Below are 16,344 nucleotides of genomic sequence, written 5' to 3'. Positions count from 1 at the left end.
CAGTTCTTGAGACCTTAGTTTGTTTTGACTTGTGTACTCTTGAGCAGAAGATAAAGTTTTTGTATTAAATATAATGAAGCCACGCTGTTCATCTTGGAATGTTGATCCGAGCTATTACTGTGCTCCCTGAAGCACTCCTTTAGGATATAAGATTTAACAAGGCTACATCTAAGGTGAGTGCCATAAGAAGTTATCAATAGGAAGTAGCAAGTGATGCTACCATGCCATCGGTTTTGTGGTTATGTCTGTGCCAGAGTCATGCCTGAAAAAGAGGTGCTAAGGCCAAGCCTAAAACCAGATCTGAGTAGCAAACAACTGAATAAGTGCTTAATGTATCTCTATCCCCTCTCCCTATGCCTCACAGGAGTTTGTGAAGTGCAGCAACAGCCAAACCCATTGTATTGCTTAGCTGCAGCCAAGGCTATCTGTACTTTGATAGATTCATATATTCCAAGGCCAGAAGGACCATCGTGATCATCTAATCTGACCTTCTGAGTAACACAAACCATAGAACTTCCCCAAAATAATTCCTAGAGCAAATCTTTAGAAAAATATCTAGTCTACTCTTGTTGATTTAAAAATTGCCAGCGATGGCAAATCCACCATGACCCTTGGTAAGTTGTTCCAGTGGAATCAGAGAAGCTGGTTTCATATCTAAATGCATTAGTGTATGTTTTTTGAAAAAAGTTCACCAACATGAAGTTAAAAGCCAAAGTCACCTTAATATGATACTAGAGTGGATAATGCCCTCCCAGCTTCTGCAGTCAAACTAAAAAACAAATCCAGCATGCCATGGCAAATCAGAGTGACTTGTAACAGTCTGGGTGTTGTTTTAGAACCACCAACTAGCAGAGCACACAAGAGGCCAAGTTAACAGATACGCCTCTGAAGTCATGGAAATCTTGATGATCATGATGAGGTAATTTTATTTAATGAGTGGAGATGGGCAAAACACAGAGATCCCAGTATTTATGAATTTGCTTTAGTCCTAACTTCAAATTAAAGCAAATGTACTTAAATTTCATGATGAATCATGCATCCCTGAAAATGTTGTTTCATAAATGAAATGCAAAAGTAACATTCTTGTCACTGTCACTTAACAGCTCTGCAGCACTGCTGGAAACCCCAGCTGGAGCTCGGCCTCTTGAGGCTGTTAGGCTCCTAGTTCTGGCTGGGGCTCTGAAGGGATTAGGAGGCTCCCTGACATGGATCCTAGCATCCCAGAGACATATCTCCAGCCAGGGCTCCCAGACTGCTACCTCCCAGAGCCCTGCCTCCAGCCTGGGATCCTAGGGCTGGCACATTCCCTTGTGGGGCATGGGATGCCTGCCAGGATTCCGGGGACTGGTGGGCTCCCTGCCAGAGCTGTGAACCCTACAATGCTGGCAGGTGTCCAGTGAAAACCTGCCTGCCTTGAGGCAAAAGCTTTTGTGACTATTTAATAGATTCAGCAAAACATTTCACTGCAATGAATTAGCCTTTGGTTTGTTGGAAGTTTTCTGACCAGCTTTAATTATGAGCTATCCTGTTTCAGCTAGAAAAATATTCCCAAGGACCAATCTAGCCTTTCTATAAAGACATCTTTGAGAAATATTTCACAGTTAACTGTCATATATACACACACTAACTGCTAACGTTAGGAGACTCAAGCACATCAGCTGGAAACAAGCCTCACATGAGCAAGTTCCTAAACCCCCATGCAGCCAGATGCTTAAATCCCAAGGGACTGACTTGTCCCTTAAGCCTTCCAATATTGAGAAATTGAGTACCTTAGAGTTTACTGTGTGGGGAAAGCTTTCAGAAGGAACCTTTCTAACTGAATTCCTACTTGCTCTCTCTCCTATCACACATGATGAAAGTACCTGACTTCACCAGGCTCCTTAGCAAAACTGCCTACTCCCTGTCATGTGAAGTGCCTTGGCTGGCTTCTGATCTGTACCCCAATACATCATAGTATAGTGCTTTGGCATCAAAGGTCATAAATGTAAACCATTTGCTTTTAATCTGTTAATAAGCAGCTGACACAGGTTATCCATTGTGTACAGCCCAGCTACAGATCAAAAATATATTTAATGTCAGTAAATCAATGCCAGTGCAACTGCATTTTGCATAGAACTTGGACTCATTCCCAGTGGGTAACTACCGAGAAAACAAGGAGAATGATTCTCAGTATAAACAGACACCATACCCCTCCATTTCCTTAACAGAATCAGTGCTATTAATGCAGCTGTGTGGGAGGGGCTGGAGCTTGGGAGAAACCTGGGAGGGAAACATGCTTTAAGCAGAGTGACAATTATTTAGAAGATGATACCTACATTCTTTAGCATCACCTTATTGCTGTAAGATTCTCATTGCTTTCTAACTGCTCCTTTAACATATCTTTCCAGAGTTATACCAGTGTTCCCTATCTCCTGTCCTATATTTCCTGCTCATACCAGTACTTAGAACACCTGACCCCAATCAGTGCTAATGCTGAAGTCTTGTATAGAAAAAGCCCCCTGCATGTGATCTCATCTCTTGCTATGGTCCAGCTGTCATCTATACAGCAATGGCTGCCATTTGACCAGGTGTCAGAGCAGATTATTATTAGCAGCAGAGTCCTGCCTATTGTAAGAAGAAACCACAGGGAGGGGCTTTGTCTATGACATTTTAGCAATTTTCCCACGGTTTATTAAGCCCAAAAGTGCCTGTTTAGGTGAAAGTAAGATCCACCTTTTTGAAGGTGCTTTCCTATGGCAACAGTGCCTTTAACCATCACCAGAAACCAAACCCAACACTTCCATTAACAAAGCCAGAACTATCACTGTGCTTTTGTTAGACTGGTAATTTTGTGTGATAGCCAGGAGAGAAGCATCTTTCCCACTACCTTTAGGTATTGGCATTAATTATTATTTATGTTGCTGTAGCACCTCTGAGCCCTAGTCACAGACCAGAACCCTATTGTGCTAGGTGCTGTACAAACCCAGACCCAGCAATGATGATCCCTGCCCCAAAGAGTTTATAATCTAGGTAGATAACCTTTTATCTTCCATTCAGTTCCACATCTGAACTTGTCTGATGTCTCCAGTGTCAGCTCCACAAGTCTGATGTTGTTTTGCTTTACACAGGTGTAAGGAAGGTGTATCCACACTGAATTTACTGACAGGTAGAAATGGGTTTTAGGCCCAACATGTCTAGGGTTGACTCAATCTCTTCCTGCCCAGGCTTCCCCTACTTAACAGTGTCAGTGATCCCACGAGCTGGCTGCCTAGCAGGAATGCTTACTCCTCTGGCTTGCAGGCCCCTGCAGCTAACACTGTGCTGGCCTCTCTGGCTCATCATGGCCTTGCTTTCCTACCACCCTGGGCCCTCCTCTCCCAGCCTGTCCTGCAGGCCTTTTGCCACCTTGCCCATGCTACCTCAAGCTGTGCACCTGCCCTCTCCCCCAGCAGCCAGTTCCCAAAGGCCCAGTGATGCTGTTCCACTGGAGACAGACTCTTCCCTTCCCCATCTGTATTAGTCACTAGTGCCCAGGTCCTACACCAAGGCTGGGGCCACCCAGCACCTGGGGTTATGGGTCAGGCTGCTTAGCTTCCCGCTCTCCTCCTTTCCAGCACCTCTTCTCCCTCTCCCCACCCCCACTGTGTATGTCTACACTGTGTTAGACAGCCAGGGCTGGCCTGTGCCACCTGACTGGCCAAGGGGCTGTTTAATTGCAACGTAGATGGTCTAGCTCAGCCTGCAGCCCCAGCCTGAATGGCTACAGTGCAATTAAACAGCGCTTAGGCGGAATCAGCGGCCAGGGCCAGCCACGGGTTTTCTTGCCTGTGTAGACGCGCCCCTGAGTGGCCTTTAAGAAGTGGGCGTGTCCCCCGCCCGGTTGCTAGCGGGCGGTGCCTCGCTGTCCCCGTTGCTGGGGGCGGTGAGGGAGCTGGGTTGTGATTGGCCGGGGGGGAAGTGGCGGCCATTACCAACGGCGGGGGGAGCGCGGAGATGGCGGCGGGGCCGGGGGAGCCGGAGTGGGGGCGGCCGGGTACCGAGGCTCTGGCCTTCCGGCAGCTGCGCGACCTCGTCGCGACCCAGGAGGCGCTAATAGAACAGCTGCGGCTCCGGGTGCGGGGTCGGGTCAGCGCAGCGCTCCGGCGGGGGCTCTGGGCGGAGCGGCGACGCGGTGGGCGGGGCTTGGAGCGATGGTGGGTGGGGCCATGTGGAGGCCCCGCCACCTCACCTGTTACTCTTTGTCCCAGAGGGCTCGTGAGGCCGCTCAGCCTGCACTAGGGCACCCCCGGGCTATGCTGTGGGCTGCCCCGGGTGCAGGGGATTGGGGTCTGAGCAATTGGGTGCATGTGCTCACTGGTCTCCCCTCTCCATTTGCACGTGAGCAGGTGTGTTTGTGTTGCATGTGCCAGTGCTGTTTCCACGGGTGCCCCCTTTCCCCTAGCTTTGTGTTCAAGATAGTAAATTCCTCCTGAAACACCTCTTCCCCAGTGACTGGCTAGCTGCTGGCAGCAGGGTCATTGTACCATACTTGGATTTTATAGCCAGGCCTTTAAAAAAACATGAGTGATTTGGGTGTGTCTGTCCTTGGGTGTCCAAGCTGAGACACCCAAGAAAGGGCTGATGATCAGAAAATGCTGAGCATTTGTCTTTGGAAAGTCAGCCACCTTTGAAGGGTGTGAAGTTGGGCACTCAAAATCACTTGTCAGTCTTGCAGGTCTGCTCTACATGTGTTGAAGCGCCATCTCTACCCATAGCTGATTTATTGAACTTCAAATTCCTTTTGCAGATCGCAATACAAGAGGAGAATTTTGTACGTAAGGAGGATTATGAGACTGTTGTGAAGAAGTTGGAGGTAAGTAACCTCTTGGGAGTAGGGACTTACATCTTCATACATTTTGAAAAGCATCTGGTACCATGGGGCTCTGATCCTGGTGGAGGCCTCAATGAATAATATCAGAGGGGTAGCCATGTTAGTCTGGATCTGTAAAAGCAGCAAAGAATCCTGAGGCACCTTATAGACTAACAGACGTTTTGGAGCATGAGCTTTCGTGGGTGAATACCCACTTCATCAGATGCATGAAGTGGATATTCACCCACGAAAGCTCATGCTCCAAAACGTCTGTTAGTCTATAAGGTGCCACAGGATTCTTTGCTGCTTTCAATGAATAATGTAACAATTTCCATTTCTATTGGAAACTAGGCCAAACAGATTGAAATTAGCCTTGCAGTGTTTATTCGAAGGTAAGAGAGCTGCATTTGGACTCAAGGATAGACTTGATGCAGCTTAGCAGTTCTAAAAAAAAAAATCACTGAGTACTGCATTAATTAGAAACCAAGGAGAGTGAAACTCATGGAAAGGAGTATTAATTGTCAGTGGACTAAGTTTCCATGGGACTACATGTGCCACAAACAGAATAAAAAGACTGTTTTAGTACCACTAACAAGTCTTCTCTCGGTGTGTATTCTCTCTGCCACCTCCACCCCTTTTCCTCTCTTTTTGAATCTTTGTGTCCAGCTATTTTGTTTTCAGTGGTGCTGTACTAGAGGTTCATGCTTGAGTTGCATGTGGTGAGCTGTCTAAAGAACCAGGTCAGTGCCCTGGAGCTTGCTTAGATGTTCGACATTTTAACTTTTTGTGGCTCCTGAAGTTATACAGGGTAAAGGTACTAGGAGGCCCATGGAGCATGGATCGGAGGGAGGGGGACACACCTGTTCAGCCAGTGGAAGTGCTTGGGAGCTGGTCAGTGACCCCCCTTCTTCCCCTCAGGAAGTAAGAACTATCACAAACTTCGCCACCTTCCATTCCAAGTGCAAGGCTCATTTCTTTGATCTTGCCTTCTTTAATATAAATACATAGCAACAGGTATAGTTTAAAAAAAGAAAAAACTCTCCCAGTGGGCAAGGATGAGAGAGAGCAAACAACACATGTGAGCTGTGCATTACACTACTGGATGGTGCTCAGATGCTACCATAAGGAGTCCCATATAAAAACCTGTGAAAAACAGAACAGAAAATAGCCCTGTTTACTTTGGAGCTGTGAGCAGTTGATCTGTTATGTGATGCCTAGTTGAAGATGAAGCTTAGGATGTTGCTTAAAGGTGATTAAAATGACATCCATTTACTTCATTTAAAAAAATAATTTTGGTTCCAATAAGTATAAAATAATAGTCAATTTTAAATGCACTTTTCCAAATTATCAAATATACCAAAAAATCTGCGACATGTTGGCCTCTTCCATGCCACTCAATGGTAACTGGGAGATCAGAGTGCATGCTCAGATGTCATGGATGAGTGGGAGCCAGATAGATCCCCTCCATCACTGAGCTAACAATAGAAGAAAGGTGTTCAGTTATTAGTGTGTTTGAGAACCTCTTAGCCTGAATGGTAAGTTGTGTATGGTAGGAGCAAATGGAATGGGACATCCGGGTCCTTAGCTGGTGAGGTAGCCCACATATATTGTGTAATTAATGGATTTTCGGTCCTTTGATTGACGTTCACCAGGAAAGATGTAACTAATAAACGCCCTGATTACTTAAGAGCTTGTAAGCAAAAGGATGAAATTGGTCAGTCAAGATCTTTCAATATTCACTTTTAAAGAATTGTGTAGCTGGATAATTCAGTAAGTGGCACTCATCTCTCTGAGTAGATATTGAATTAATATTCCTTAGTGATGCTAGGGGCACTGTCCTACCACAGGTTTTGTCTTTTGGAGAAGACAAAATGGTGGACTTGTCCACTTGTGGTCATTAAAGGTCCAGTGACACATTTCCTTAGAGTTTGCGTGTTAGCACCGGTGGTCTGGCCATTGTAGGGATTTGCATTCTGCCTCCTTCAACTCCCTTGCAGTTTCAACTGGCTAGTCATTTTTTTAACACGTCCTGTCCTAACTTGCTTTGTAATTTTGCTGTGCACTGTTAATCAGCTGCCACCTTCCATCCAGGGCCGGCTCCAGGGATTTTGCCACCACAAGCAGCACCCCCCACCCCCTCAAAAAAAGCTGCGATCACGATCTATGGCAATTCAGCAGGAGGTCCTTAACTCTGAGCAGGAGTGAGGGACCCTCTGCCGCTGAATACCTGAAAGTGCCGCCCCTCTCTGGAGTTGCTGCCCCAAGCACCTGCTTGATAAGCTGGTGCCTGGAATCGGCCCTGCTTCCATCCTAGCCATGGCTGCCTTTCATTAGTGGGCACAATGGTTAAGACTGGTCGTAAGGTACTTTGGCAGCTTCTGAAGTGAAATGTCCTCTGGAACTGTAAATGATCAACACGCATTAGATCAGGGGTCGGCAACCTATGGCACGCGTACCAAAGATGGCATGTGAGCCGATTTTTAATGGCACGCGGCTGCCTGCTGGGACTCCGCATGCCATTAAAAATCCTGCTGACATGGCAAGCTGCAGGGTCCGCGCGCCCAGGCCAGAGCGTCCGGCCGAGTGCAGCATGCCGCCGGCCCCTCCTCCGCCTTCCTCTGGAGCTTTGCCGCCGCGCACGCAGCGCTCTGGGGGCCGGGGCTGCGTGCTCTCGCGGGGCAGTGTTTGGGTCCGTGAGAAGGGAAAGACGCTCCCAACTCATCCGGAGCCCTGCTGCCCCGTGCGCAGCGCTCTGAGGGGCGGGGCGGGGCTGTGCGCGCGGCAGCAAAGCTCCAGATGAGCGAGGAGCCTCATGGTAATGGGTTTGGGGCCAGGGGGGTTGGCTAAGGGGTGGGGGCAGTCAAGGGACAGGGACCAGGGTGGGTGGGATCCTGGGGGGGGTGGTTAGGGGCGGGGGTCTCTGGAGGGGGCAGTCAGGGAGCAGGGGGGGTTGGATGGGGCATGGGAATCCTGGGGTCTGTTGGGGGTGGGGGGGGGGGATAGGGGACAGGGAGCAAGGAGGGTACGGGGGCAGTTAGGGTGGGGGGTCTCTGGGGGGAGGTGGTCAGGGGACAAGGAGCTGGCGGGGTTGGATGAGTTGGGAGTTCTGGGAGAGGCTATCAGGAGGCAAGGATGTGGAGAGGAGTTGGGGCAGGCAGGGAGCAGGGGGAGGGTTGTATGGATCCAGAGTTCTAGGGGTCCTGTCACGGGGTGGGGAGCAGTTGGATAGGCATGGGACTCCAGGGAGTTCTGTTTGGGTGCGGGGTGGGGATAAGGGGTTGGGGGCAGTCAGGGAACAGGCAGGGGGTAGGGTCCTTGGGGGAAGTCAGGGGACACGGGGCAGGGAGGCTTAGATAGGGGGTGGGATCCCAGGAGGAGGTAGTCATCAGGACAAGGAGCGGGGGGGGGGGAGTTCTGGGGGAGGGCAGTCACCCAGCTGTCTGCCCTGAGCCCTGACCACCCACACACACACCCAGCCCTCTGCCCTGAGCCCTGCACCCCACACAACCCAAGGCCCCTGCCCTGAGCCCTGTACCACCCAGCCCTCTGTTGACTCCTTCACGCTCCCATGACCCCAGCCCTGACTCTTGCACCCCGCACATCCCCTGCACCCTGCACATCCCCATCCCCACCCTGAGTACTAAATGGGAGCTCCTGCACCCCTCACACCAAATGGGAGCTGCCCAGGTAAGTGCCCCCACCCCCAAACCTCCTGCCCCAACACTGAGCCCCCTTCCTCATTCTAGCTCCTAGCCAGACCCTTCACCCCCAGCCCTGTGCTCAGTCCACTCCCACCCGCAGCTCAGTGCACAGAGAGGAAGAGAATGGGCCAGAACCAGGGAGAAGGTAGGTACCCACTGTATGTGGGCAGGACCGGGACCCCAGACCAGCAGCAGGCTGGGCGGGTCCGGTAGTCGGGATCCCAGCTGGCAGGAGCCGGCGGATGGAACCCCTGAGTGGCAGTGGGCTGAGCCGCTCAGCCCGCTGCCGGTCTGGGGTCCCAGCTGCTGGCCCCGCACAGCCTGCTGCCGGTCTGGGGTTCTGGCTGCCAGACCCTTCCCAGCTGGGGTCCCGGCCACAAGCCCCACTCAGCCCACTGCCAGCCTAGGTGAACAGAACCTCAGACCAGCAGTGGGCTAAGCGGGCCAGTGGCATAAGATCAACATTTTAATTTAATTTTAAATGAAGCTTCTTAAACATTTTGAAAACCTTGTTTATTTTACAATACAACACTAGTTTAGTTATATAATATATAGACTTGTAGAGAGAAAGACCTTCTACAAAACATTAAAATCTATTACTGGCATGCGAAACCTTAAATTAGAGTGAATAAATGAAGACTTGGCACACCACTTCTGAAAGGTTGCCGGCCCCTGCATTAGATTTTGAGGGGGGACATGATAATAGTCTTCAAATATGCTAAGAGATGTTAGAAAGAGGACAGGGATCAATGGTTCTCCATGTCCACTGAAGTTAGGACAAGAAGTAATGGGCTGAATCTGTTGCAAGGGAGATTTAGGTTAGTTATTAGGAAAAACTTTAAGAGTAGTTAAGGGTTAACTCAAGGATAGTTAAGCTCTGGAACAGGCTTCCAAGGGATCCCCCTCATTGGAAGTTTTTAAGAACAGGTTGGATAGACACCTGTCAGGGCTGGCATAGGTTTACTGCAAGGGTCCCCAACACAGTGCCCGTTGGCACCATGGCGCCCACCATCTAAGTGTGCCCGCGTACTGTCCGGTGGACAAGCATCCGCCAAAATGCCACCAACAAGCTGCATCATCCAGAGCATCGCTGCCGAAATGCTGCTGATTTTCAGCGGCAACGCCTATTGATGTTACCACTTGTCGGCAGAATTTCGGTGGATGCTTGTCCGCCGCCATGGTCCTCCATGGCTCGACGAAAAAGGTCAGGGACCACTGGTTTACTCAGTCCTGCCTCAGTGCAGGGGGCTTGACTTGACCTCTCAAGCCCCACATTTCTATAAGTCTGTGATTTATACTCTGGATTGGTCTGGGGCTGGCAGAGAAAATAGGGATGCTGTGTGCATTACAGAAAGAAGAAGACGAGCACTCAAAGACCAAAACCCTGCTTGCCAAGGAAGCTGAGAAGCTGCAGTTTGCGCTCGGGGAGATTGAGGTTTTGTCCAAGCAGCTTGAAAGAGAGAAACAAATCTTTGAAAAAGCGTAAGTTTGGGAGGGTGGGGAGGGGGAATTTGTGTTTTAATATTTGAAAACAGGCAGGAAGTATTTTGTCTTGTTAATAACCAAGCTGTGTATGACAGCATCGTACTTAATTAGGGACTCCATTCTCATGTGGGAGCAAAGTGTGTTTACCCGAATTTAATAGAATTAGATATCGGAAAAAAGTTAAGCACGTACTAAAGTGTTTTGCTGAATTGGAGCCCAAAGCTATTAGCAACCATAGCAATCATTTTTTGTTCTGATTATACAGCCCCTAGCCCAATGGGGCCCTCCCTGGTCAGTGACTGGGGCGACTGGCCATTACAGTAATACAAGTAATAAAATCAGCTTCATCACAACAGACTCCCTTGCAGACTATATTTAACTATGTATTTAAATTCAGTTGACTTAAATGGGACTTAAGCATGTGCTTAATTTTAAGCTCATGATTAAATGCTTTGCTGAATCTGGACCCAAGTTCAGCCCTGTGAGGCCTGGAATTTAGGGTTTGGACGATCAGTCTCTTTAGGTTGCCTCTTAAATGTATTGCTTTGTGGTGAGAGAGGTTCAGCAGTGTTTTTTAAAGGGCATTTCTGCCTAAGGCCCCAGCCCTGTAAAGTGATTTGTGTGGGGCGATCATTTTGAGGCTTCTGGGCCTTTGCTGGTCTTACAGGCCTGCCCAAGTGGATCACTTTTGCAGGATCGGGGCTTAAATATGTAGTCCCAATCGGTGACATTTGGATGCCTGACTACATAAGAACAGCCATACTGAGTCAGACCAAAGGTCCATCTAGCTCAGTATCCTGTCTTCCAGCAGTGGCCAATGCCAGGTGCCCTAGAGGGAATAAACAGAACAGGTATCATCAAGTGATCCATCCCCTTTTGCCCATTCCCAGCTTCTGGCAAACAGAGGCTAAGCAGAGTAGCTACCATGCAAGTCTCCAAATGCCACGGTGTCTGAGAAGTTCAGAGCTGCCTAAGGGGGTTGCATGGCCATGGGGGTGCAGAAGGAAGATCAGCCCTTGCAAATGGGAAGGTTCTTCAGCATTTAAAATTACACTGACGCTCATGTCACTTGCCTTCATTTTTGTTGCTTCTGTTATAGACTTTCCAATGTTAAGAGCAAAGCGCTAAGAGAATCCACCAAAAAAGACAAGCTAATAAGCAAATGCAATGGTAAGTTTACCAGAGGCTAAAGTCTGTTACACATTGCTCTACCAGCTTAGAAACAAAAGGCCAGTAACCAGGATTTACTTTCATTAGGAAGTGTGATATGACTTAATATCGTACTCCCGCCAAGACAGACACACACATGCCACCCGCCACGGGGTCTCTCTGGACTAGAGATCCAGGTGCAGGGGATGGGGGAGCATGTTCCATGCAGTCACTATTCCTGGGCACCTACGTGGACATGAAGCAGTGCAGGGAGTTAGTGGAGCTGTGGTTCCACTCACCCATTAGTATATCAGCTGAGCTGGTGCTGGAGGGAAGGAATCTGCAGCTGGGAAAGGCCTGGTGCAGATGCGGGCCCCTCTTGGAGAAAGGGAGCAGCGGGGAGGGAATCGTACTTCTCTGAGTCACTGAGTAAAGGCTCAGAGTGTCCCTGCTTGACTGATAAGGAGAGCTGGCTTTCTCCGCAAGCAAACGGCACATGTTAAATATCTACCCACTTTTTTTGTCAGGTTTTCCTCCCAAATCAGGTTAAGGTGCTCCCAAGGCATTAGGCTGAAATCCCAAGCCAGGCAATCAGAATCGTGTGTGGCTCAATCTAGGGTTTGAGCAGTAAAACATTTAATAGGGCAACGCTTTGTTCCGCTCAGTCTCTTCCCCCTCATCTGTAATGAAAGCACCTTATTGTTTAGCTTCAGAAAGCATGACCTGGAGATGAAGGCATAGGGGGATCTGGGCCTATCCCTGCCACAGATATAGCATGTGATCAGGCAAGTCACTTGGGCCTGATCCTGGGAGGTGCCAGACATCTTCTGGGAGGTGCCCAGTGCCTTCAGCTGAAGTCAGTGGGAGCTGAGGGCATTCAGGAGGTACTCAGCATTTCACAGGATTAGCCCTTTAACCTCTCTGGGCCTCAATATCTCTAGCTGTACTATACTGCTAGTGATACATACCTTCCTCGCAGGGGTGTTGTGAAGCCTGCAGACATCCATGCAGCATCCTGAAGCCTTCAGATGGAAGGGTCTAGACCCAAGAACCTTTATTTTTGGTGTAGTTCTGTTTAACAAGCTGTCCTCTCACCTCAGCTGCCCCGCTTAGGTTTCATGCCGGCATTGCAGACCATTTGTGTTTATGATCAGATGCACAATAATGTGAAACTAATCCAGAACTGACTGTAGCCCAATGTCACTGTCCACATTTCAGCGCGGAGCTAATCTCCATTTTGAGAGGTGTTGGAACATTTTTCCCATGTTTTCGGTATCAATGTTTGTAGCTGATACTATAAGAAATCCTTAAAACAAAGGCCAGAAAAAATTCGGCTGCTGTGTTGATACCAGAGGGAATAGAAATGCACCAAAGATTAGCTGCATCTCAAGTGAGTTTTAAGCCTCAACTTCCCCTTCACGTTTTTTGGTAGAAATCGAGAGCCATATTATGAAACAGGAGGATCTTCTGAATGACAAAGAGAATGAAATTAAGGAGCTACAGCAGTTCATCACCAAGCAGAAGCAAACACTCAAGTGAGTACTACCTCCTTAGATGGTTATCGGCCTTGCGCTGAAGCCAGTGGGAGTTTGATGCTGACCTCAGTGGGAATACGGTGTCTGTTTTGTCTGTTTTCAATGTTTTAACAATCTGCCCATCTGTCTCTCTAGCTGTCTTTGATGTCACTTCAAAAGTAATCCCATTAAATTCACTCCAACTAGAAGCCACCTGCCTCCACACTGACCCTTTGCCCCTGTCAGTCCCCTTCCGGCTCTGAGCCCTTGCAGCATGCCTGGAAGGTCAGCAGGCCGGTGCTGTTTCAGAGCAGGTGGGAGGGGAGTAGGTTCCAAAGCTGAGGGACCCTCACAGAGAACATCCTGCCAACCCCCAACATGTAAAGCAAGAGAGATCTAGCTCAGATGCCTCTGCTGATTGCAACCAGGGCAGCATGGCACAGGGCCAAGGCATCTGTCACGCAGGTGGATCCCAGTGGCTGGGAATGGGCATCTGTATTATGAAACCCGTTCATCGGCCTCATTGCTTGCCATCTCAGTAGAGCAGCCAAGGGCTGAATTGTCCATGGAGACTTCCCCTCTGGACTGTCCCTCCAGATCAGAGGGTAGGCATATTAATTAGGGGATGTTTGCATTCTGTGCTCGTGTTGTACCTGTTCTGTGGATAAATGGAAAACGAACAGCCTTGCACCTTTCATCTGCGGCTGCCAGCCTTGCACCTTTTATCTGCATGAAATTCTCTCTAATTAAAGCACTGCATTCTTCTTCGGGTGTATCTACAGCGTGGGGCCCATGCTGGTGTCACCCCCTTAGCCTAGACACAGCCTGTATCTGCACACACGGTTTCTGTTGGTGTAGGAACGCCACCTTCCCAAATGATGTTGGCTACATCAACAGAAGCCCTCTTCCATCAGTGCAGCTGTTTCCACACTGGGGGTTTTGTCAGCATAGGTGTGTCGCTCAGGGGGTGGGGTTTTCACACCCCTGGACAATGTAGCAATGCAGACATAACTTTTAAGTGTGTACCAGGCCTGAGCCTCCTCTTGACTGAGCAGTGGGTCTTCCCTGCACCTTTCATGCCTGGAGTCTGATTTACCATCCTGACACTGATTGCCAGGAACAGGAGAATTATGTTGCTAATGCCAAAGTGTGAAATCAGTGTAACCCTGGTTTGCTAACACATCTGGCTACAGAGTGGCAAAAAACTCCTGGGTGCTACCACCGGGGCAACCTTTAGCTCTGGCTTAATAGAGGATCCTTGTTAATGTGGCCATTTCCTTAGTAATTGCTTAGAAGATCCCTGATTAACCTGCCCAGGAAGTGACCAGGAGAATTGGTAAAAAATTAGCAGCGTGATGCTTACCAGTGCTACTTTCTGATGGTGGGTTTGTTTGTTTGTTTGTTTGTTTGTTTGTTTGTTTGTTTGTTTGTTTGTTTGTTTGTTTGTTTGTTTGTTTGTTTGTTTGTTTTTGCAGGACTCAAGTGTCAGACTTAAAAATACAGAAACAACAGGAAAGTTACATAGCGCAAGTGCTGAAAAAGAAACAGAAGAAGGGTTTAAAGTGACTGTATTAAACATTACACTACAATCCATGTATCCCCTCGATACGCAACCACTGTAAAGATTCTATGCTCACCGTTACTGCAGTGGCCAACAAGGCCAATAGCAATACTCTATCACTATCTCAGAAAGGTTGTAGATTAACCCATCAGTGGGCCCTGGCCTACACAAACATATTTTTCCTGGCCTGGTGCAGTGGGGAGGCCCCTGGGGCAGGGGAGAGGTCAAGAAGGGGGTTGGAAAGCGAGCCCACCATGCACTCATCCTTCATTGGCGGCTCCTGTCCTGTGGTGCTAAGCCCAACTCCCCATTCCAGGCAGTGTGACCTGGCACATGGGGTTTGTGTCGCCACCACTCACTCAAATTTGGCCCAGCTATGCCTCTGTTATGACAGGTGAGTGCCCAGGCTGAATCTGAGTGCAGATACAGACTCGGGCCATTGCAGTTTGATTTAATGCGGTGGCCTTTCACCGCTGGAGCCTGGTGCAAGTGAAATTAATTAAATGGGCTTCCCTTTGTCCTCTAAGCACTTGTGTGCTTCACAAAGCTGCCACCTCAGCTGGGGCTCTGCTCAGAGCAGACCCCGGGTTGCAATAGCGGCTGTTCCTTGGTCACTGCTGATGTGGGCTGAGAGCTTATAGGGAAATGCTCCCATTGCCTAGCCATGTTCTGTCCCTTCCTCACCAGTGCTGTTTGTGTCTCACAGCTTCCCCTGTCTGATCCCCTGTACCCACCAAGATAGTGGCAGGGACAATCTCATGATCTTGGTAAATACTGTTAGACCCCAGAAGGGCGACGGGATACATGTACAGACCAAGTGACTTCAAATAAAAGATTTTAAACTAAATACCTCAAGATCAGCTTCCCCTTTACTGCTCTGTCATCATTTGAGCTCAGTCTTGTGTGTCCCTTGCTGGCTGAAGTCTTGAACCTGGCATCTCTGCACCACGCCCATTCTCAAGAGGAAGATGAGACTCCTCAATGGTTCAAGAAGGGCCAGTAAATTTCCTTCTTGGACTCAATGAGGACTCTCAGCACTGCATTCCTGTTCCCAGACATGTGGATGCAGGTACCCAGGATACAGTGGAGGGAGGGCAGGATGTGACCCTGCCCCTAAGCAGGGAGACACCCCAAAGTTCCCCTTCAAGATGGACAGATCCTGGGGGGGGAGAAGGTGACTGTTGCTTTAAAACTGTCTGTGGTGGGAGGGCAGGAGAAGCTGGGCCGCATTCTGCATCCATTGAGCCCCAAAGGCTTGGTAAGGGGTGTGTAACACTCTGGGTGAGCCTTTCCTCGCACTGCTCCTGAAGCACAGTCCCCAGCAGCCTCCTGCCCTCATTGCCCCAGCCTTCCAGTTGCTTCTGCATCATACTCAAGCTTGATGACACTCAGTGCCCTGCACCTTCCATTCCCTAAGCTCCTGGCTCCCCTGGCTGTGCCTTTGTCCCCTGCCACCCTCATGCTTTCCATTGTGCTGCACTGCAGCCTGGAGCCCTCTCCTTTTCCTTCTCACCCCCCTGTATACCCAGCTCCCCAAACTCCCCTCCCCCTCATTCCTTTCCTGAGCCTTGTGTTTTTGGCTGCCCTAGGCCCCTCAGTCCCTGTGGAAGCCTGTGGTATTGGGGAGGGGGGGCTGCATGAGGAGCAGCCGAGAGAGGGAGTGGCAGGCTGCATGGACTAGCAGTGTGACCAAGCCAGAGGGGCCCCTGTATTGCTTGATTTTTGGGGTGGCTGGGAGCAGAAAGGTGGGGAGAAGAACTGAGAAGAGTTGGGAGGGGTGAGCTAGAGAGGGAGCAGCCGTGGGAGTGATGAGATGGGTGAAGTGGAAAAGACAAACTGCATCCTGCAGGTGCCTACTCTCCTGCCAGGCACGGCCAGGGGGCGCTGCCTCCGAGCAGTGATACCCATCTGGAGTGTGCAGATGGGGTGGGGAGGGGAATGGTGAACACCCAGGAAACTGAGAGGCTCCACGCATGGAGAAATGCCTCCCTTCCTCTTCTTTCTACTGCCTTAGGCATGGTCAGGGAGCTTTTAAACTGTCCCCTCTGCCTTCCTCCCCCCCCCCCAACCCCAGCCTGCTCTTGAGCTATAGTGGGACACTGCACG

At 49.5% G+C, this 16,344-nt stretch overlaps 1 protein-coding gene across 3 annotated transcripts; it reads left to right on the top strand.

Annotated features, from left to right (window-relative positions):
- The first annotated feature begins 3,964 nt into the window (after window positions 1-3,964).
- On the top strand, window positions 3,965-15,085 carry SPATA24 (spermatogenesis associated 24). Of its 3 annotated transcripts, none has more exons than XM_030573377.1 (6): window positions 3,965-4,092; window positions 4,766-4,831; window positions 9,881-10,011; window positions 11,114-11,184; window positions 12,596-12,698; window positions 14,153-15,085. In XM_030573377.1, exons 1-6 carry the CDS (start codon window positions 3,973-3,975, stop codon window positions 14,241-14,243), a joined length of 582 nt encoding a protein of 193 aa, XP_030429237.1. In that variant the 5' UTR covers window positions 3,965-3,972; the 3' UTR covers window positions 14,244-15,085. The 3 variants fall into 3 exon arrangements, with proteins under 3 accessions (XP_030429237.1, XP_030429236.1, XP_030429235.1); XM_030573376.1 differs by having other exon boundaries at window positions 3,965-4,104; XM_030573375.1 differs by lacking the exon at window positions 3,965-4,092 and adding an exon at window positions 4,198-4,364.
- Window positions 15,086-16,344: the final 1,259 nt, after the last annotated feature.

The sequence above is a fragment of the Gopherus evgoodei genome, chromosome 8, assembly GCF_007399415.2.
Source record: "Gopherus evgoodei ecotype Sinaloan lineage chromosome 8, rGopEvg1_v1.p, whole genome shotgun sequence".
Classification (NCBI taxonomy): domain Eukaryota; kingdom Metazoa; phylum Chordata; order Testudines; family Testudinidae; genus Gopherus; species Gopherus evgoodei.
Note: the sequence above shows the minus strand (reverse complement) of the source record. Positions and strands in the feature narration are given on the sequence as shown.